The following is a 23798-nucleotide window of genomic DNA, read 5'->3' as shown; positions in this document are numbered from 1 at the left end:
TGAGGGTTGAATACTATGCAGATTAGTAATGAGGATCTAATCAGAACGTAGATGTGAAAATATTTGGAAATCATAAGCACTATATATAGTACTGTATTAGTACAGTCAACTCTCATACCTGTGTACGTATGCTCTTTGTGCCCAGCTTTTTGCAACCCCATGGACTGTAGCCTGTCAGGCTCCTTGGTCCTTGGAATTTTCCAGGCAACAATATTGGAGTGGGTTGCCATTTCCTCCTCTACGGGATCTTCCTGCCCCAGGGATCAAACCCACATCTCTTGTGTCTCCTGCATTGGCAGGCAGATTCTTTACCACTGTGCCACCTGCGAAGCCCAGTCAACTGTCTTGTAATCACGGTATTATGAAATCGCAGTATTTCTTAGGTAGATGGGACTGTGATCTCTAACACAGCACTGCATTTTTATAATAAAAGAATCTGTAGCAGAGAGGCATTGAGTAATTGAAGCATCAGATCAATTCTATTAAGATAATGTTGTTCAGTCACTAACTCATATCTGACTCTTTGCAACCCCATGGACTCCAGGGTTCCCTGTTCTTCACTGTCTCCCAGAGTTTGCTCAGACTCACATCTACTGAGTCAGTGATGCCATCCAACCATCTCATCCATCTCATTGAGATAATATTCATCTCCTATATTTTTAGAGGGGGAGACTGAGTCTCCAAGAGATTATGTGACTTATCCACAGACACTTCCCTAATATGTTGCATCTCCAGTCTAAAAATGCAAGGTTATCTAATGCTGGAGCCCGTGTTCCCATCAGTGTGCTTCAGTACCTCTCCAAGTTTCCCCGGGAAGCCAGCATCTGAGCCGGCCCTGGGCTCCAGGTCTCCAGAGTCCCAGGTCACAGAAGCCCCCCAGCAGATTTTCCCATTCTAAGTCATGAGAGACAGTGTGGCGTCTAAGAGTCAACGTCTCCACTAGTGGCTTTTCAGGCTCATGTGCTTTAGAAATCTCCCCAGGTTATGGCAAGACTAAATGAGCTTTTAAGAAGATTCTTAAATTACTAATAGAGCATGTGGTACATAGTGGTTAAAAACATGCAGTTTCTGGAGCTTCTTGCCTGGATTCTAAGCCCAGCCCCACCAACGAACAGGCTGTGGATGTTAGGCAGGTCTCCTCATTTCTTGGTGATTCAGTCTCCTCAGCTATAAAAGGAGGGAAAATTGTTCCCATTGCCTAGGGTTATTCTGAGATTGAAGTGAGTTTAGTGTCTGCTAGTCACATAGGAAACAATGTATACTTTTGTTAAATAATAAGCTCTTGGATTTTATTTTGCAATTCAGACTTAATAGGGTATCATCATTAAATAAAACAAAACAGAAACACAATATTCATAGCAGGTCTTCCTTTAAAACAAAATAAGCTGCACTGATAGCTAGGACTGCAAAAATAGCTCACTCTTCTCCGAGAAAACTCTCTGTTTTAGGCTGCTTTAGTGGAATTTTGTTCGGAGGCAGACGTTTTCCATGTGACCTGGGAGGGGCCGTCCCTACAGAGCCCATGACCTCTCAACTCAAAGAAGAGCTGCCGGGTTTTCAGCTCTGACCAGCTGGGCACTTGGAGCTGAGGCTGCATTTGCAGCCCTGTAGGTAGTATTCCTCTTCGTGTTCTTTTAGTTCTTTCATGTTGCTCTGAAGATCAACATCTAGAATCAATAGCACCCTAACTGTGGGAGTCCATGTTGTTTTTGACATTTCTTTGATCATTTTGAACAAAATAACTTCTAAGGTGATTACATAAGGAATATAATGCCTTCAGTCCTTTTTAAAGTGTTTTCCTTTGTTTAGTTAAACATTTCAAGAGTGGGGCTGAGGAGGGCAATTTCATGCATTTTTTTGTTTGTTTGTTTTTTGCCATGTATAACATGCAGACTGCTGGGGATGGAAATTTAGTAAGACTAGAGAGAAAATTTGGTTTTATAGTATCTTGATGATAGTGATATTTTCTGGGTTTTTGTTTTCTGTAGAGTAATTGGTTTTAAAAATTACTAGTACATGAAATTGTATGTGTGTGTGTCTGTTGATGTCTGTGTGTGTCTGTATGTGTCAATAGGGGCAGAACCATTTTCTCAATATTGCCTATGGAAAATATGCAGCAATTTAAAGAGCATATATTTTTAAAGTATTTTGTAGAAATACAGAAAAGCAGCATTAAAAGGTCTTTTGAATCACTCATTTCCTTTTAATGCAAATTTTAATGTATATATGTTAGGCAAATGTCATTGAAAGAAAGGTGACATCCATGTAGCTGATGCATTGCTGACTCTGACTGCTAAGTGAAGCTTGACCAATCCCCTGCAAATGTGGGGCCAGGGCGGTGGAGGGGTATTGAGGCTCCAAACGTGCAGGTCATGCTGAGCTGTTCTCTAACGTGCAAGTGCTGCTTATCTGCTGCTGCTTCATCATCTCTTCTGTGCCTGATGCTGAGCTATAGCTTTGGCTGTGTAGTAAGAAGTTCATCATATTATACCCAGGGGTGATATTTATACCTAGCAACAGTGCTTCTTAAGGCTGAGGGTGTAAGAAAAAGATCTTATAAAGCTGACAGTTTTGGGCAGATATGTATTTATACCTCCAGCACAACTGGTTATAATTTAACTGTGAAAATGTTGCAGCTATCTAGGTAGCAAACTGGATGAGGTCTGCCTATGATTTTAAGTGTGGAGTGTACATATTTGGCCACATAGACACTAAATTTATAAATGGAGAAATGTCAAGAAGTGACTATGTGGCATACTGCTGAGATGTGTCTGCCTACAGCCAGCTTCCTGGGGCGGCCTTCTCTCAGACGCCCAAGGTTCACGTTCCAGTGTGTTGTAGTGCCCGGTGACCCAGTACGGCTAGGTCCTCTGTTGGTGCTACCTTCAGGACAAAGCCTTGATTTTTCATGGATAGTCTAATCTGTAGAAGGAAAACCATTAAAAAAAAAAAAAAGTATATCCATAAAAGTCCTTTCTACTAATAGGGCAATGAGTCCTTTCTACTCATCTTTTTTTCAGAGAGAGAGACCAAATTATAGCCTCGCTATCCAGCATCTTCTAACACTGAAAATCAACAGCTGATTTCCTCTTCATGGCGAATAGCTTACTAACTGTTCTGGACCACTTTAGGATTAATTCTTGCAACCAAGCAGTCCCTCCTGATTTATATAAATGTTTGGCTGTGTACCTCCACAGTTAGAGCTATTAGAGTTTTTTGATGATTTGTTTGGCACATGTCCAGCAAAGTAGTCCATTAAAATTCAAATGCTTTCCCAATAATTGAGACAATCAATTTACATTAAACAAGACACAATTATAATTTCATGTACAATTTAAATTCTATAGAAAATAATCTGTGTGCAATAAAGAAGGACACTTATTTTGATGCAAAGGGATGTTTTTATAGTCGGCATAAACAGATCATTCAAATTTTCAAAATAGTTCCCTCATTATCTGTGGAGTAGAGGAACTCTATTGTGTTTTATTTTGATGTAGAGACAAGCTAGCTGCATGTTTAGTGGGCACTGTGACTTTCTCTCAGTGGCAGTGGAATTTAAAGGGTTGAGGTAGATAGGTACTTGCTTGAGCTATTAGTGTGTCTTGAAATTGCTCTCATAAAGAGAGCATACAAAGAGCAGGCATGTTGAGTGAGTCCATTGCCCTTGTGCCAGCAGTAGCGGAATGCGCATCATGCATCTCTCTTTACCTTTCTGCAGCAGACCAGGTATCTATTGCTCTGCCAGGATTGAATATTAGATCCTAAGAAAATCATTCAGTGAAATTTGGGAAGGATGTATATGATGGGCGATGAATGTTCCCATGATTGTGTACCTTTGTGCTGAAAAGTTCCTGGAAAACCTGTAAACCCTAAGCGAGTAGGCTCACAGACAGCCAGACTCCATGAACATGCCCAAATCCTCCGAGACTCATTTTTAAGCTCTCAGTAAGACTGGTATTATTGGTCTGGAAATCTAGAACACTGGAGAAATCTTATTAGGAAGAATACAGTAAAAATAATGACAAGATAGGAAACAAATCCTGTCAGAGCCTGAGAATATATTTGGCTTCTGCTCGCTGTGTCTGTCTGTTTCTATAAACGGTCCAGAATAGAAACCGGATGTTTAAAATCTCTCTCCCTTTCACATGCTCTCCTCCCCCTCCTGTCTTCCTTCCTCTTCAGCATTAGTAGACTTACTATTTTTATTATTTTCTTATTTACATTCCTATTTTCAATATTTGCCATTTGTGTGGATAACACATTAATTCTTAATAAAATATTTTATATTCTTAGAATAGCTGAATCATAAAAGAAAACTTGAAATTGATATAGACTCCAAAGGAACATATAAACTGAATATTACAGTTTCTTTTCCCACTCACAAATGGCAAATGGTTATTTTAAAAGATGATGTGTACACAGATTTAAATCTCTTATCTTTGTATATGAGTCTAGTTTGTATTATTTTTGTTGCACAAAAATTGATTCAGGCATCATTCTAATTAAAATGAAAGAAATACTAAAACAATATGTTAGGCAGAACTCTCTAGCAATTTTCTTTTTATCTAGAAACACATTTTTGACAAGACTCACTGCTGTTAAAGAAACTCAGTTTTGATATAAATTGAGTCTTGAGCTTAATTTTTCATTTTAGTTCTGTTGCAGAACTAATGAGTTTAAAGAAGGCAGCATTTGTTTCTTTCGGTGTTTTATTTTTTTCCAGTCAGTGATTGTGGTTTTGCATTTGTCAAATTAAAATTAACACTGGGAATTACTGAAACAAGTTTACAGTACATGCTATTCCCAGAACTATAGCTTTGTAGTCCACTTTGGAAATATCAATTAATAAGGATAGTTTCTGCTAAAGTTTTTTATTATAGAGAGCATGGATACTTGAAGTATAACATCTTAAAGGCATTTCCCCCATTCTCAAATTATAAGGACGTTAATTATTAATTTTATATTGGCAACTTAGATCTTATTTGAATAAATTTGTATTTTCTTTTTTGTAATTAAAACTTCTAAAAATTCTAAATAATATTTGTTTTCTCAAGTAACTTTATTTACTTACTCGTGACATTAACAAAGAATTTATGTATTTTTTCCCAAATATTAGTTATATTCCAAATAAAGATTAGCAGATGTTTTGAAGAACTCTGCTTGTTCTTCAAAATTTGGGCTGACTTGCATAGAATGGCATTTTAAATAAGCAGAAGAGACCTGAAAGATTATCCAGTCCAACTCCTTCTCTTATAACCTACCTCTCATCCTCCATCCCTACAAGGACGGAGGACACTTTATAGATGAGGAAGGTGGCCCAGAGAGATAGTGATTTCTAAGACTACAGTTCAGGTAATGACTAGAATCTATGTTTTCTGCTTCTGTGTGTTCTGCTGTACCCTCTCAATAATTCATGTGTTCCCAGAAGTAAGGCAACGGCTTGGTACTAAAAATCAAAAGGAAAATATTAAGTGCAGATAAACAGATGTTGGCAGAAAGTGGCTCATCCAGTAAGCTGGAGACCAGAAGTTGGATGATTAATTGAAAAGTCAGGAAGTCATAGCAAGTGACACTATGTTTAGGCCAAGACATCTTCTTCGTGTATGAACTGCCCTATTTGGAGTTCCATATCATTTCCCTGGATAAATCATACCAAAATTGCCTCTTTTGATTCACCCAGTTTTGACTTCACTGAAACAACTGAGGACATGAAGATACTTGAGAAGCAACTTCCATGCAGAATTTGCTATTTTAATGACCCTCTTGCTCCCCTACCTTGTCTTTTACATTTATTTCGTGCACACTGAATTTGACCGGCTTCTTTTAAACTCAGCTTTGTGATTCTTTCTAAATCATTCTACTTTGTTTTCATAGAATCAGCAAACTCATTTTTTAATAATCATATTTCTGAGTTCACTAGACGTCAAGTTATACCTATGTTAGCAGCATGTACAGATTTGGGAAGAAACACAACAGACTTTGGGGAATATAACACAACTGGTGAGAACACAAACACCCAGTTGTACAGTAGGGTAGGAGCCAATGGCTGTGAGTACTGAGGGAGCCCTGGACATCATTCAGTACATTTAATAGAGAGGAAGGGAGAGTGTTGGTTCATCAGGTGGTCAGGGTAAGTGGCCTTCCATTCAGAGAGTTTCTGCTATACTTTGGAAGGAACAACTAGAGTCAGACAAGTGAAGATATACACCAGACTAGTCTTATAGGAGAAGCTGCATTGCATTCTTCATGCACAGTTTTCCCCTTTGTATTAATACCAAAGAAGAGGCAACCAACCTGGAGGCAGAAGAAAGTTAACTTTCTCCGCTCTCTTTTTCTTTCTCTTCCCCCTGAGTCTTAGGCCAGCTTCACATTGCCCAAAAGATGGGCAAATGGAGCACTCTTATACTCAGTGAATGTTCCACAACTTCTTGGCAGTAAAAGCAGTGGCCACTGTTTAGCCTAGAGAATTACCCCTCATGTACAGATTTTCAAGTGATTTGCTACTCACTTGGGGATTCTTGGGGATGTAGCCCTGCTTTCTTTAGGGAACTGATCTACTCTTTCTGTATAAAATCCTGGAAGAATTACTCTCCTAGGAAGTTGCACAGCTGAAAATAACAAGTGATTTCAAAAGTGGTTTCAATAAATTTTTTTATTAAGAACCTATGTCTGGATTTTAAAGGGTACTATGAATGCAGTAAGTCTCATTCCTAAATAATGAATGAACAAATCAACAAGTAATTAACAACTATCCTTTTTCTAAATTGGGTTATGAATGTAATCCGTCAGCTTCTCCTTTTGTCGATTTTTTTTGGTTTGTGCATCCATTCCACTTTCCTTTCCTAATTAAATCAGTCTTTATCAAGATGATGATTATATTACACACCCACTTCACAAAACACACAGATGTGCTATGTAACTGCCTCTGCACTCCCTTGCTACATTTGTTGCAGCACAGAGGGATAGAGCAGCATTTTTCAATATGTTTTCTATGGACAATCAGTTGTACAAAATGGTTTTTGAAAAAAGGAATGCTGTATGTTTTAGTCTGGGATATATTGCAAGGACTCTTTTTTCTCTGAAAAGTCAAAATACACATTAGTGTATTAAAAAGTCTTCATAAATCTGAGAAATTATTAATCATTTTTAAAGTTTAAGTTGGTTTAAAATAATATTATAAATTAAAATACTTTGCCAAAATTTAAAACTTTGCAGATGGGGGTTTGAGGGTGTGGCATAAACTGCTCTGTAGGGCTGTTTTTGGAGACATGTTAATCTACAGTTGAAAATGACCCACTATAGCACTTCATGGAGGACCTGTGTAACTTTTTCATGGCCCTTTAATCATCTTTTGTCCCTTACTTTTCCTACTCCAGACACGGGTTTTATTTTCACTTTTCCCTTCTAGACTCTAGTGTGCGGCGTGAATACCACGTCCATGCTTTCCAACCCCTAGGTAGGAAGAGCTGTGTGTCGCTGTTGCACACAGCCACACTGCCGCACAGTGGGAGTCTGTTATCCACAGGTGAAAGTTGAGGTGTGGTTATTCCAGGTTACAGAGGCCATATCAAGGAATGGATTTGGAAAAGGATAGTTCCTGGAAGTCTTGATTATCTCTATTACCACGTATCCCTGAATGTCTAACTCATGAGAAGGAGTTCCTTAAGAACAGGAACAATGTCCTAGTTATCGCTGTTTCTCTAGTACATAGCCAAGGGCCAGGCCCTCAGAAGTCACTCACTAAATGAATCCACAGTCATTTTTGTCTTCTAACTCACCTTTTTCAGTCTCCCAAAACTGTAGGAGGGGAAAAAAAAAAAAAAGAGACAAAAGCAGAGTTTGATGTGTATGTACAACTTAAAAATAATTTATAACCTCTTATCCACATCCCCACATGTGGAAAAACTGCTCAAGCTATGTGCATCTAATTACTATCATTAGGTAATATAAGTCTAAATTTTTACTGCATACTGATGCACAACCAGTGAGCACTCAGTAAATATTAATCACAACTATTAAGTATGCTTTGATCTCATTAAAACAAATGGAGCTCTCACTCTGTTTAGGCCATTTAACTACATTGTGTTATTAGTTGGTCCTTATTTTGCAAGGTTTATAGGTCATGCTTAATGAAGCTACTTGTTAAGGTTGTTAGCAGTTAAACAAATGACTTTGACTTTATAAATTTTATGACAGTTATTTGGAATGGGTTATATACATTTTCCAAGCTTTTGTTTTCCACAAATGGCCTGATACATTACAGAATGATTATTAAGATGCAACTTTTGTGACAGTTTTTTTTAATAAGCTAAAAAAATTAACATTTCACATAACGCTAGTGATTTCTGTATCATAGATGAAGGTGACAATGTAGAGTTGAGGCTGAGAAACACTTTTCTTCTTTTTACATGGCCAGGCAGAAGGGCCCTTAGAAGCTGATCCTTGGAAAGAAGTGATCATTTCTGGCTCATACCAAATATACTTAACTTCTCTATCTGTCCTACATTTAAATAATCATTTTTGTGACCTATATCTTGCAGTGCTCCAGTTTTCCCACATGGCTCTTAGAACATAGTTTTGCATTTCACAATGTCACAATACTTATTCACTCAGTCATGTCTGACTCTTTGTGACCCTCAACTGTAGCCCACTAGGCTTCTCTGTCCATGGATTTTCAGGCAAGAATACTGGAGTGGGTTGCCATTCCCTTCTCCAGGGGATCTTCCCAACCCAGGGATCGAACTGTGGTCTCCCGCATTGCAGGCAGAATCTTTACCGTCTGAACTTCTGGGAAGCCCACAGTTCTCATTTAGAATTATGCCACTGTGTTTACCTGCAAGGTTAACTCCTGCTAGGCCTGGCTGGGTCATAGCAGCCTGAACTCCTTTTGGCTTTTTGCCTAGAACAGAGAGGCTTGAATGACTGCAAATGAAGTGGCCCAGACAGCCTCCCTTCACTCATGTCTGCATTCCCATCTTGGGGTCCTGGATCTCCCACTCTTCAATGTGGAGACTAAATGACCACAAGGATAGGCTGAAAAATATGTCTGGGCCTGATCTGCGGATATCTCATATAAAACAGCTTTCAGGGAAGAATTTGGGGGTGGCTAGGGGCAGGATGAATAGAAAGTTGAGCTCTCCCTAGAAGCCAGCCAGCATTTCTCAGTTCTAGGCAGTCACTCCCTCTTATGTCCGCAGTAACTGTTTCTATTTCCTAGCTCTGAGAGCACTGTTTCATGGTGTTTTATGTTCTTCTGTCTTACTAGATTGTGAAGTCTTCAGTGTGAATCATGAGTTGGTCTCTGAAGTCTTGGTGTATAAAGCTATGTTGAATTAATGAATAATTATCTAGAAACTGATCTTTTTTGTTGTTTAAAGGCTGTTAGCCTAATGGTTAGGGTTAACATATGCTGAGTCCATTTGTGTCCTCTTTTTTTCCCACCAGTCCATTAGGATTTGAACACACCTGGCTTTATTAGGGACCTTCCCTGGGGATTCAGAAAGTAAAGAATCTGCCTGCAGTGCCAGAGACCCTGGTTCAATCCCTGGATTGGGAGATCCCCTGGAGAAGGAAATGGCTTAATTAGCTATTTTAAACCTAGGGCTTCCCAGGTGACTGAGTGGTAAAGAATCTGCCTGCAATGCAGGAGACCTGGGTTTGATCCCTGAGTCGGGAAGATCCCCTGGAGAAGAGAATGGCAACCCACTCCAGTATTCTTGCCTGGAGAATTCTATGGACAGAGGAGCCTGGTGGGCTCCTGGTGTGTCCACAGGGTCACAAAGAGTCAGACACAACTGAGCAACTAACATACGCACATAACCTTTTAAAACTACAGAATGGTTTGGTCCATTCAAAACAAAAATAAACCAACACAAACAAACATGATTCCGTGATAGGAGCCACAGGCCTTGGAGATATGTAAGATATATTGAGTAATCACTGACCTCTCTCTTGTTCTCTGGAGAAGGAGGTGCAAAGTCCTCACAAGCCCCGTATGGTAAAGACTATAGTAGAGATAGGCATGGAACAGTACAGGATCACTGAAGAAAGGTGCAAGTCCAGTCTGGAAAATGTTGGGAAACTCTTTATAGGGATGGAATGCCAAGACTTCACTTTAGAGGGTGTACAAAGCTACAGGGGCTTCCCAGGTGGCTTAGTGGTAAAGAATCTGCCTGCAGTTCAGAAGACCCAGATTCAATCCCTGGGTCAAGAAAATCCCCTGGAGGAGGAAGTGGCAACCCACTCCAGTACTCTTGCCTGGGAAATCCCATGGACAGAGGAGCCCGGCGGGCTACAGTCCACAGGGTCTCAAGGAGCTGGACACGACTCAGTGACAAAGCATCACAGCAGAACAGTGTTTAGAAGACAGCAGACACTCAAAAAGTGCAACGTTTTGAATGATTAGGCGTTATGAGGTAGAAAAGACATTTATTTTATTATCCCCACTCTTCAGAGTTGATTAAATATCATGATGTGACTTGAGAAAGTGGGAAATAATTGAAAGCATTCTGAGACTGAGGTTTATGCTGTCTTGTCACAAGAATGGTCTTGAAGCAGGGGTGGTCTTGGCACCTCACTGGACATCCATCTCCTTGTCTCTCCAGCTGGACTAGTAGTCACTTAAGCTGTTTCTGACTCGAAATTTCACTCTTGGCTGGCTCAAGGCCCCAGCCCAAGTCAGCAGGGCTCCCAAGGGTCTCCCAAGAATGTGCAGCATTCCTGAGTTTGACCTTCTCTGGGCTTCAACTTAATCTAGTTCATTTTGTTTTTGAAGATAATTCATTCCATGGAAACCAGATAAGGTGCTGTTTAAATAGTAGGCTGATGTCTCAATGTAACATATTGGCCCACTGAGATCTACAAGAGTGTGAATCACAAACCCGCCTCTGTACTTTTCTGATATAGTGTGAATGTTTTGGATGTAAGAAAATCCTGTTAAGAATGATCAGGTTATCTCATTTTGCCATCAGTTGTATCTTGTCATGTTAAGTTGGTAGGATAACTAGTGTTATTGGCTAAGTAGATTCTCTCTACTATTGCAGAATATTTTTTAAAATCAGGTAATTCAGCCTCTAATCCAAATTGTATTGAGTTTATTTTCCTCAGACTATATATATGCCTGGGACTGTGTATTTAAAGTTCAGCTCTGTGTGTGGTATTCCTGTGATAATTTCAGTACCTAAAATAAGATGCTTTCAAAAACCAACCTGAGACCAATACTATACAGCAGTTTAGCAGCAAATTTCTGCTCTGGGTATTTAACAATAATTGGGATCTTTCTATTGGCTTTATATAAACTCAGATTAGTAGTAAAATCTAAGTACCAGCCCATTTGGCAAACTCTTACACTTCAAGCAGTCACAAATTTGCTTCTGATTGTGCTTTTCATTCGCACCTAGCTCAGATTTGTGCCTGATGCTTTTTTAAATCCTCTAATTTACATACTGTGGTAAATTTAAAATGAGAACAGATGAATGCTGCTAAACTTTTCTATTTCACTGATGAATATGGTATTTTGCTTTAACTATCTAGCTGTTATATATTCAGTGACCTTTAAAACATGAAATAGATTTTTTTTTTCATATATACCGTGCAATATGGATCATTAGTATTGTCTTCCCTTTGAGACAATGAGTCTGAGACATAGAGGCCAAGTTGAGCATCTGGGAACTAATTGTAACTCGGCTAAAATTCATAGTTTCCTCTTCATGGGCTCACACATAGTCATAGTCATCTGGGCAGAGAGACCTCTTTCATGTTTGGTTTTCTTGGAGCTGTAGGAGACAACGCATCCACCCTGAATGTACTTCTTCTTGCCCTGCAGTCCCAGTATACCACAGACTATGTTATTTTATGTGTTCGGGGGTGTTAGAACATATATTTTAACTGTAAGTAAGAAACAAAGTCCACTTCCCTGGTGGCTTAGGCAGTAAAGAATCAGCTTGCAATGCAGGAGACCCAGGTTCAATCCCTGGGTCGGGAAGATCCCCTGGAGAAGGGAATGGCCACCCACTCCAGTATTCTTGCCTAGAGAATTCCATAGACAGAGGAGTCTGGCAGGCTAGAGTCCACAGGGTCACAAGAGGTCGGACACGACTGAGTGACTAACACACAGACACACATACACAAGAAAAGAAATAGTATTTTCTGAATGACTAAGAGGGATTTTGCCTCAACTAAAGCAATATTTTATTTCATTTTTAATATTGATAATAGTAATATTACTCTCCAAAGGAGCAAAATAAGTCCTAGAGAGGTATCAAAGAAACCAGAGCCTTGCAGGACCTAGAGGGGCAAGAATAGATTTTATGGAGGCATCATTGTAATGGGGGGGAGAGCTTAGTATAGAACTTGACTCAGTTTCATATACAAGGAAGAGCAGGGGCTCATAGTCAAGGGGCAGGATGCTGGTGGGGGTGGGATTGTGGAGTCGGTTGACAGAAAATACTCAGAAGAAACACCAGAGACAAGGGAGGACTCTGGCTAAATGGATCTGACAGGATTCTTCCTGAAGGCAGGCCAAGATGACCAGACATCACGCTGTGGGTGGTGAAGGGTAAGGAAATTTGATCAGATATTTAGGTTGATTAGTTATCAAGGGTCGGAGATTCTCTCTAAACTGATAATATTCTTGCTAAAACTGGCAGTGCAGGCCTGGCAAGGGCAGACAGTGAAGCCCAAGATCAAAGCCTAATTGAAAAGAGGACTTAGAGCAACCTGACTAAAGTTTGGTCAAGGAGAGACTCTTCATTTGGTGTTTAATTATTCAGTAACTGGGATTTCTAAAACCCATGCTCTTTCTGTGACCTGCACTATCTTCCTGGTTACATAGACTTCTGTTCCCCACCGGATGGTGAACTCCTTGAGAGAAATATTCTTTTTTTTTTTTTTAATTGAAGCATAGTTGATTTAAAATATTGGGTTAGTTTTAGATATATAGCAAATTTTTACAAAATATTGGCTATGGATCCCTATGCTGTACAGTAAGTCCTGGTTAGTTACCTATTTTATATATAGTAGTTTGTTTATGTTAATCCCCAAACTCCTAATTTATTCCTCCGCCTCATTTTTCCTTTGATCACCAGTAAGTTTGTTTTCTATGCCTCTGGGTCTATTTCTATTTTGTATATAAGTTCATTTATATCATTTTTTTTTTATTCCACATATAAGTGATATCACAGAAGTGGGATTGCTGGGTCATATGGTAGTTCTATTTTTAGTTTTTAAAGGAACTGTCATACTGTTCTCCACAGTAATTGTACCAATTTCTCTTTCTACCAGCTGTGAGGGTTCCTTTTTCTCCAAACCTTCTCCAGCATTTTTTATTTGTAGACTTTTTGGTGATGGTCATTATGAGGTGATACCTCATTATAGTTTTGATTTGCATTTGAGAAAGTGTTATGTTTTTCCATCTTGTGTAGTGAGCAACATAGCACTTCCTACTGGATGGGCCATTGATCTGGTCGAGATTTCAATAAACCTGACAAGTGTACCATCCACCCTGCTGGGCATCTCGGTTGGTCAGAGAAAACTTGCCAAAGGGTGTGGAGATAACAAATAGAATCCACCACATATTTGTAACACTGTTTATTTTAGTTTCAATAACCAAAATAAATATTAGTTTTAAAGTTATGTACACTACTTAGAATAAAAATTTCATAATTTCTCAGACAAGAAAAATCTGGGGCACATTTCTAAAAAAATAGTACAACAATTTTTTTTAAAAAAGGGAATCTATTTCAGAATGAAGAAATGAAAAGTTTTTTAAATTATAGCAAAAAAAATTCCTAGGGAATTTTGAGGTTCTGTTTTATCCTGACATAAAAAAAGTAGGCCAATTGCTAAATACTTAATTGGTTTACTTCTATCTGTCTTGAAAATGAAGTAAGCAAAAGTGTCAGTCACTCAGTCATGTACGACTCTTTGTGACCCCATGGACTGTAGCCCACCAGGCTCCTCTGTCCATGGAATTCTCCAGGCAAGAATACTGGAGTGGGTTGCCATTTCCTTCTCCAGGGGATCTTCCCTACCAGGGATCGAACCTGGCTCTCCTGCTTTGCAAGCTGATTCTTTACTGTCTGAGCCACCAGGGAAGCCCTCTATCTATCTTGGTCACACTCAATTATGAAAAGAGACTGGAGGCTCTGAAACTCAATAAATGACCCTAATTCAAAATATCTTCCTCCAAATTCAGCTTGATAGAAAACCAAGCTATTGTCATTATATCTCTTTTTAGGCACACCCAATATATTACATTTAATTTTGCAAAATTGATTACTTAAGTGGACATTCTTCACTTAACGTAGTTCGTTGTAGTAAGTTCTGCTTGTAATGTTTGTAAATGTGATTCAGTTTTTTAGACCCCTCCATTTCTGCAACATATCAAGGGCAGAGTGTATTTGATAATGTTACCCAAAACATTAGCAGTTTCAAATTTGTCAGAGTATTTGGTTCGGCATTGTCCTGGGTCCTGAGGAAACAAACAAAAATGAGGCAGAATGGTCTCTGCATTCCAGGCATGTGTGTTCCGGGAGCAAGGACCAGTAGAGTGGGCTGATGGCCATGCTAGGGTGTTGGGGGCCTCAGAGCACTGCTCCTATTTTGGTCTTCATCATCTTAGATTCAGAGAATGCAATGGCACCCCACTCCAGTACTCTTGCCTGGAAAATCCCATGGACGGAGGAGCCTGGTAGGCTGCAGTCCATGGGGTCGTTATGAGTCAGAAACGACTCAGTGACTTCACTTTCACCTTTTACTTTCATGCATTGGAGAAGGAAATGGCAACCCACTCCAGTGTTCTTGCCTGGAGAATCCCAGGGATGGGGGGAGCCTGGTGGCCTGCCGTCTATGGGGTCGCACAGAGTCAGACACAACTGAAGCGACTTAGCAGCAGCAGCAGCAGCATCTTAGATTTCTATCTCCTCCAACCACTTCTCCATTGAGTGAACCAGGAGCACACAGTTTATCTTGATTGAAAGCCCTGCTCCTCTGCTTCCCCTGTTGGTTTGGTTCACTGAAAGGGAAAGCCTGATGTAATTAGGTCAGAAGAGTGGTCAGATTCTGTTTTTATCCTTGATGCTTCCCTGGCCAGTGGGGAAATTCTCTTATTAACTCTGTGGCTGGCCTGGGTGACCCAAGGCCACTGAGCCATTCATGTTATTCAAAGTTAAAAGATATGAGGCATTTCAGGGGATTAGTTTAATGAACCTGCAGAAATAGTCACATGACAAGTTTGGGACTATAGTGGCAAAATAATATTCATCTTAAAAAATGGATGCCTCCATGTCTAATGAAACTAGAACGGAGAATCTACTTTAAAAAAGCAATAAAGGAAATTCAAATGAGCTGTCAGCTGTGTCTTTAATTATTTTATTGAAAATACATAAGGAAAACCAGTCTTTTAGCTTCTTTTTTTACACTAATAGGCGTAGGTCAAAGTGGCTCATTCCCAGCATTTAAAAGAATGTAGGGGAAGCAGTTTACTTGTTTGTTTCTTTTTATTTGGGGAGGCAGTCTTCTGTCTTTATCCCTTCTTTTTTAGTGCTTTTCCTAAACCCTTTGTTCTGATCTTACTTAACTCTCTCTTGCAAAATTGGGCTGGAAGAGCTAGAGTTCAGTTTCAAAGTCTTTTGGTAGATGTTGTATTTTTAATAAATACTAAATGTACTCATCATGCCTTATTTTAAACAACACTTGTTTTTTAAGGGTCTTTGTGTATTCATCTAAGGAAAAAAAAAACAACCAAATATGCTTTATTCAAACTCCATACTCTAGGGGAGCAGATTGTCTCAGAATATATAGTGATGAACCTCCCAAAAGGAAAATAGATGGAAGAATCATAGGTATTTATCACACATGTTAGAAAACATTAATGCTTTGTGAGTAACAAATGGATCTTCTATTCTTTTTTGGCTAATTCTGCTTTGTAAAACTTAGTTTATTGATTGTTTCATAATGTTCCTTTCTGGAAAGAATCTTATAAATATTTAAATTCAGCATGTGTTTATTCTGTTTGTCCTGAACACCAAAGACATGAAAGAAATTTTATTCTCAGTGTCACATCAATGGTGAAAGTTATCATAAAGCTAAAAATAATTTATTTACATGCCTACATTATTTTATAGTTGGTTTTGGACCCATGACATAGTTCTTTCCTTTAAAATTGACCATTTATAGCTGATCATTTTAAATGTAATATAGGAGACCTATAGAAAATATAGAGACAGAATCCACCCTTTTAGATAAAACTATATTTGCTGTAGTTGGCCTCTCAGTATCCTTATTTGTGACAGCTTCCCGTTGTTGAGTGGCTTCACTACATTAAGAAACAGTTTTTCAAATACAGTGTATTTATTTAACTGTCTGCTGATAGCAGTCCTTGTGCAAACCTGAAATTTGAAATGTTGATGCTTGATGTCAAAGTACAGTGTGTAAGTCCAATTTTTCATTAGTTTTATAAAGCTTTTGTCCTTAACACATGGATCTGAAGTCATTCAAAACTGATTCTTAAAAGAGAGATTATCCCTGTGTTCACATAATTGCAACAGCAAAGTGTCCCTTTTGGATTTCAGCTGGCACTCTCCAACCCTGTTAAGTGGTTACCATGGGTGGTTATTATCATTTACAATACAAGGAAACCAAGAGACAGCAATTTTTTTTTACTTACACTGTAAGACAGCATTGATGCTAGACTGTTGCAGTGTGTGCTCTTCTCTTGCCCTCTACAGTATCCAACGTATCTCTCTGTGTCAGAAATAAAATTGGCAAGTACAGTATTCTGGTATGGATAGACAGCTCCCTGTAGGAACCTTCAGGATCCATCCCAGAGTGAACACTCGGGATACACAAAACACAGTTCTATTTGATCTTGACTTTTGTGTGGGTCTGAGCAGGTTGCTAATTTTAGGACCTTACTCCTTATAAAGAAGTTTGATTATTCACCAAGGACGATATGAAGACCATTGCTTATATAAGATAAATTCATCCACACCTTTCATCTCCCTGCTCCAGGGCCCTGTATCTACTCTCGTTTTGTGCTTCATGACCCTCTCCTTGATTCCCTAGTTTCTACAGTTTGATAGCCATTGAACACGGTATTAAGCCACTTGCTATGATGTACAGATTTCCTGACACCCCTTACAATAATGATTATTATACAGTGTATAATTCACAATAGGTAATAAATACATAATATCTGTCATATTTGTCATAATTGTTATCATTGCAGCAACTAATGTAGATAGTCCTTACTATGTACCAGCCATTATTCTTACTCTAAGCCCTTCCCTTCATTAACATGCTTAATTTTTATAACAATCCTGTGAGGCAAATACTAGCATTGTCCCCATCTTACCAGTGAGGAAATTGAGGCATAATGAGGTTAAGTAACTGACTCAAGGTCACCCAGCTCCTACATGACAGAGTCTGAAGTTGATCCCAGGCAGTATTGCTCCCAAGCCTGTGAAGAAGGGATGCTGACGAGTCTTAGAAATACTTTAGCTCCCATAATAACAATTTTTAAGAAATTCCTCCTGTTATTCAAAAAAATTCAGTATTGTTTTATGTTCCCTTTCTCTGCTTTATGAGCTGGTTTCCCCATTAAACTACTACAATTGTCCCATAAGGAGCATCTGACCAGTTTCTGCATTGAGTGCCAACATACCTGTCTTAAGCTATTGCATATATATCTTAAGCATGAGTGTCCTCTTCTATATGTGAAAACTTATGTTCTGATACATGGAAGAAAGTGTGGTAGAGAGAGAGAGTAAAACGTTAACAATTGCAAATACGTTTATGTTACCTTGAAGGCAAATCAATGAATAGTGAGCAGAAAGAGAGGAGAAGCAATAGTTTGAAATAAGACGATGGCAGAAGGGCAGTTCAGTAAAATATTTTCTTGCCATAATGTCATTCCTACTTGCTGACAGTTGACTCTGCCATTACACTAGGTGCTCTGCAGCAACCCTGCAAGGTTTACTGTCAGTTCACAGGTCAAGAAGCTGAGGCTCAGAAGAAGGAAATGTGACCATAGTTGCATAGCCCATAAAAGGAGAAGCTAGAATTTAAACAGGCTTGTGTGTGTGTGTGTGTGTGTGTGTGTTAGTCACTCAGTCGTGTCTGACTCTCTGTGACCCCATGGACTGCAGCCCGTCAGGTGCCTCTGCCCATGGGATTCTCCAGGCAAGAATACTGGAGTGGGCTGCCATTTCCTTCTCCAGTGTGAATTTCAGTAGTAGTAGTTCAGTCGCCAAGTCATGTCTGGCTCTTGCTATCCCACAGACTGTAGCCTGCCAGGTTTGCCGGACTCCAAAGCCTATGCTTGTCGCACAGTAACCCACTGTCTTTTTGCTGCTAAACAGACCCAGAAAATCAGTGGCTGTTGGGGGGTTGTCAAGATGAGGTGGATAGAGGCCTGAAAAGTGTTGCCGGGAGCAGAAGTCACTGAAAAGGCAGAGGAGCTTTACAGTAAGCTTACAGTGGGCTGGGGGACGGGAGAGAGTTTCACATAAAAGGAAATAAAACATACCACCTTTTGAAAGAATGGAAGTGGAAAGTGATGGTAAAATACTGAGAAAGTTATTGTGTCTAAAACAGTGAACATGCTTTTTTGAGTATGTGAATGCTTTTCATTTATTGCCATTCAGTGGTGATGTGATAATTCCAGCTTTTTCGGAAAAGTGTGTGCCACCAAATAGTAGTCACACAATGCAGCATGTGGGATCTTAGTTTCCTGACCAGGGTTTGAACCCGTACCCCTTGCCCTGGAAACATGGAGTCTTAACCACTGGACCACCAGAGAAGTGCTGCATTTTGTAGGTTTCTTTTTAAGGCTTTCTCTGATTTTCTCCTGTCTGTTACCATGACAATGATAATGTTATTAATCTGGGTGGAATATGATGTTACTTACCACTGTGACATAAATTAGATTTATTAGAAGAAAACTATTCCATAAAACAGTTTATCAGAGGTTAATAAAATACACTTTATCAGAGGTTAGTAAAATACAGTTTATCAGAGGTTAATAAAGTGCACATTATATATGATTTGGGGGGGCTCCCAATATAGTCTTCTACTTAAGGTAATTAATATTGACTTCCCTAGTGGCTCAGATGGTAAAGCATCTGCCTACAATGCGGGAGACCCAGATTCAATCCCTCGGTCAGGAAGATCTCATGGAGAAGGAAATGGCAACCCAGTATTCTTGCCTGGAAAATCCCGTGGCTGGAGGAACCTGGTAGGCTATAGTCCACGGGGTCGCAAAGAGTCGGACACCACTGAGCAACTTCACTTTCACTTTCTTTCACTTAAGGTAATTAACACAGGGGTGAAATTTTTTCACAGAAGGTATGGTTTATTATTGTAAACACAAAGTTTGGGCAGGGTGCAGTACATTGTATAGAAGGACCTATAGGATTTTCAGTAGCGCACGTGTTAGTTTTTCCTGAGGCTGCTGGAGAGGATGGGATTGGTGTCCACAGAAATGGTCTCTCTGCACAGGCTTAACTCACAAAGTAATTGATCACCCCCTCAACAGTGTAAAAACTGGAGATTTCCTGTTTTCAGAAGTTGAAGCATATTAGTCTTGAAGAACATCTAATTGGACATTTAAAAATAGGCAAAGATGATCTGGAAAATAAATAGCCCAAGCTCTCCCATTTCAAGGTCCAGTTGATTGCCACAAAGTATGAATGATGCACAGTCATCACTAAGAGGCGGGTGGAGAGGTTAGAGGTGGGAGCTTACCTAACTTCCTTTAGCTGTGTCTTTGCCGCACAGTTAAGCTCCCAACTGCCAGTCTCCATGGATGGCTTTCCCCCCTTTTTCCTGTTTGTGTGCACTCCCACCGGCAAATCCTTGGGCTCGCTGCATTGCTCTCTAGCTTCTACCTCCCAACACACTTAAGAGGAACCATGATTCCCAGCAAGGCACTGCCTGTTGTATCTTACTGCTTAATTACTCTACCTATTTAATGCCACTTAGAACATTGTCAGCTGTTGAGAAAAGGTAATTATCACTAGTCAGATGAAAAACACTTTTTTGGCTGCCTTACGGATACACATTTTACTGGTACCTTGATACATAATGAAGCCTGATAGCAAAACTTTTGCTTGTCTCTTCTTCAAGCCACAGCTGTTTCCCTGCTAAATTCATCCCATCTGTCTTCCCTTCCGTAAAGCTGTAGGCAGTATAGCATAAGTACAGAAGCAGTTCAGTGCTATTTTGGATAAACATAGCTGAAATTTGAATCTTTGCCATTTGCGATGCACACATTTTGTTTTACTGCTGTAAAGAGAGCTGTCAAAATACAACTACATGGATAATTTACTAAAATACAGTCAAATATAAGGTTGATCAAAGAGAAAGTGTGTTGGGTCAGCCTGACTGTTCTAGTGTGTGCTCTGTAAGGCGTCCCTGACCTCGGGAGGCCATGAATTCTGGCTGGAGTGAGTGGCATCCTAAGTCTTAGCAATCTGCAGAATGGCTTTCAGGAGTCACCCGTTCCTTCTAACCGTCTGTGGCATGACTTGCAGTCTTTGAGAAGCTTTACAAGTCCACTTTCTTAGCCTCCAAAAAAGTTTGCATTTGTGGGAAACATTTTTTTCTTTCTGGCACATCCAGTCGGATTCGAGCTACATTACCATTCTACTTTATTTTGAAATTTATTGCCCTGAAGCCTTTGTTACCAGCAAGACTGTCTATTTCATTTCCATCCCCATGCTTATTTCTGGGTTATTGATATATATAAATGCACTGTTTTAAAATCAGTAATATACAGTCCTTAGAATCGATGGAGAAGCTTTCTTGAATGAATTCCTCTTCTGAATTCTAAGACCACTCACTGACGCTTGGACCATTCCCTCCTCACACGTTTACTGCTTTCTTTTTCTGACATATAAAGGTCTCTTCTAGGTCCAAATAGATTGTGACCTCTTCGAGAGGAGGGGCCAGTATCACATATTTTGGTAGGCACTAAGGCCAGAGCTCAGAAAATGTATTTGGACTTCTGTTTAGACAAAGGTAACTGAAACCCTTCATCTCTGGGATGAGACCATTAAGGAATTCCTTAATCTTAAGTTTAGATTCAACTAGCCTGCTTTCCACCAGTGAGGTTTCTCCCCTAGCACTTTCCTTGAAGCACTTTGCAAAATTCCCACAAATGTGCCATCCTGTTAACAACTACACAACCTCCTTGGGATGAAATCTTGTCTGTCTTGTTTTCCACTATTTCCAAATATCCAGGAGAGAAGACATTATAGGAGATCACTAAATAGTTGTTGAACAAATGAACGAGTGAATAATGGAACAAATGAGTATTGTGATGTTTTCTTCACGTTGCCTTAAAGCCCCTGCCTTTTAGTCGGCTAGAAAACACCAGCATCTATCATTTGTGGTCCATGAGGTCGCAAAGAGTCAGACATGTCTGAGCAACTGAACAGCAACAATAATAATAGTGTGTATGGCATTTAAACAGCCTTAGAAAAAGCATAGGACTGCTGCCAATGAAATTGTTTTCCTAGAAAGTCCCCAAGGCTTTCTCTACACCAAGACATTGCCCTCTTTCATCTAGTTTTCTTTTAGGAAAATAGAAGTCTGGGCTCTTTAGAAGGCAAAAGTAATGTGACTGCCACAAATGCCACCAGCTCTCTACTTCAACCAAAGGTAGCCATGGCGGTTTTGCCAGTGGTTCTTTGAAACCATCTATATTAAAAGGATAAACAAAGCTTTGCATTTACAGCATGATATCATCTGATCCCGGGCCAACTGGGGCTTTGGAAGCAGACTCAGGTCCTCTATGGCGCTGTCGTTACAATTCATTCTTTTACTCGACACTCACATGCGTCAGGTACTGGGCTGGGTGCAGTTGGCACCAGTAAGATTCAATCCCTGCTCGCAAGGAGCTAACGTTTCAGTGCTGGAGACAGGCAGTTGCGATGCACTGTGATAAGAGCCATCGTGGGGAACACAGAAGAAGGGAAAGGTATGAGGAAACCAGAAAATGCTCCACAGCAGAGTGATACTTGACTCCTAAGGGGATGCAGGGCATATACAGAGAAGAGAGTAAGGTACCTGCTCTAATGACGTTCTTGGGCAGAGAAGAGAGTAAGGTACCTGCTCTAATGACGTTCTTGGATTATGATCTTCTGTGGACGATCATTTGAGACTCAAGGCCCAAGATGAGAAGCAGCACATCGCTTCTGGCTGACTGCCCTTCTGTCCCCAGTACCGTGGCATGGTTCTTCACCTTCCTGGACCACCTGGTGACTCAGCCAGCGAAGCAGGAATGTTCCTGTGGCTTTTCAACCCCAAGACCGTCCTGACTCAGACCAATTCCTATAATGCCTATAATCCAATTACAGTATGAATTTATAGGCAAATTTTTATTTTGGGAGGAAAAGTAATCTACGTTACAAAAAAGTTATCTACAGTCATGTCACTCATTAAACTCACCAGTTTATGAGTTTCGCACACTTTTCAGCAATCTGTTGACACTTTCTCCCCATCTTTATGATTATTCTAGAGCTTATACTTTTGACTCTCTTTGTGTGGGAGGCACTGTTTGTCATCTGTGATAGGGCCTATAACGAGACTACTCTGCCAAATGGGCACATGCCTACACAGGCTATGTATGTAAATAGTGCTCACTCCTGGAAAGACTTGTAATTGACGTGAATTCTCGGTGTCCCCATGACAGCCAGCAGTCTGTAGGGGGGCTGTTGTCTAGAGAGAAGTTTGGAAATAGTCGTCTATTCAGAACCTCATGGAAGAAGGTTAGGCTGCCACTGTCCGGTCCCCTTGACCCTAGATTGCTGACATGGTTAACTGAAACGATGCTCACAAGGGCAACAGAAGTGGGCATCAAGAGCTAACATGGCCCTGATGACACTTGATCCTCAGAATGATATTTATTTTTGAAAATTCCAACTTGAAACATGTGGTGGCATTGGTACTTTGAAATACTTTTCTGAATGTTGTACGCTTTGGCTCTTCAGTTATGCTAATTGTTTACAATTAAGAGAGTTTACATACTTGTTCCCATCTTCTGGAGTGGGCTACTTGCTGTGTTGTGAACTTTAACCTTTGCATCTGCCTCTATTTATTTTCATAAGAAGTCACAACGTAGTGATTCTGTCTAGTATTCAAGCAAATAATGCATCATGCTTGGTGGATTCATCTAGCTAGAATTTGATTTGAAAGGCACAAAGAATTATGAATAGTTGTCTGAGCCTATACTTAATATTTCATTGTGAAAGTAAGCTTGCTTCCACTTAGTAACTGGGATGCCAGGGAATTGCTAAAAAAAAAATCCAATTAATACACATTATTCAACATATTTACACACACTGAACTATTTCGAACCAGGCAGTGCTGGAATAAAGACAAAATAATACTGTGTATTTACATAACACCATAACACCTTTCACTAGGAAAATTGCAAGCCTTTGCTAACTTACTAAGCTGCACAACACCCCGTGAGGTGTGTAGGAAGTAAGGTAGAACAATAAACAAGAAATGGATGAAGGGAGGAAGGCAAGTGCTCTTGCACAGAGTGATAAAGATTCCTATTGGCCACCCCTGGCATTCAAGGTCAGGTCACCCCCATGGGCAAGGAAACATAGATTGAAAGCACCTGTAAATAACAAGCGATAATGGATTTCAGTTTAATTCTTTACGCTGTTGTTTTGGTTGTCTTTCCGATCTGGATTGAAGTCCGTATTTTACTTGAATCAGCTGGAATGATGAACTGAAAAGATTTAGAGTTAACATCTACAGTAGACTGTGACAGTGACTCCAGTGTG

General features: G+C 39.8%; 1 protein-coding gene across 15 annotated transcripts in view; it reads left to right on the top strand.

Moving 5' to 3' along the window:
• Positions 1-23798, top strand: part of SDCCAG8 (SHH signaling and ciliogenesis regulator SDCCAG8) — a 242374-nt gene that overhangs the window by 184677 nt on the left and 33899 nt on the right. For 2 of the 15 annotated variants that reach the window (XM_060396448.1, XM_060396442.1), the window contains one exon: positions 19102-19309. The exons of the other annotated variants lie outside the window; for them this stretch is intronic. In XM_060396448.1, the coding sequence (XP_060252431.1) occupies positions 19102-19309 (208 nt within the window). The remainder of the gene's footprint in view (positions 1-19101; positions 19310-23798) is intronic. 15 annotated transcript variants of the gene reach the window in all.

This window comes from Ovis aries, chromosome 12 (genome assembly GCF_016772045.2).
Source record: "Ovis aries strain OAR_USU_Benz2616 breed Rambouillet chromosome 12, ARS-UI_Ramb_v3.0, whole genome shotgun sequence".
Classification (NCBI taxonomy): Eukaryota; Metazoa; Chordata; class Mammalia; order Artiodactyla; family Bovidae; genus Ovis; species Ovis aries.
The sequence above is the reverse complement of the archived record's forward strand: the minus strand, read 5'-3'. Positions and strand labels throughout refer to the sequence as shown.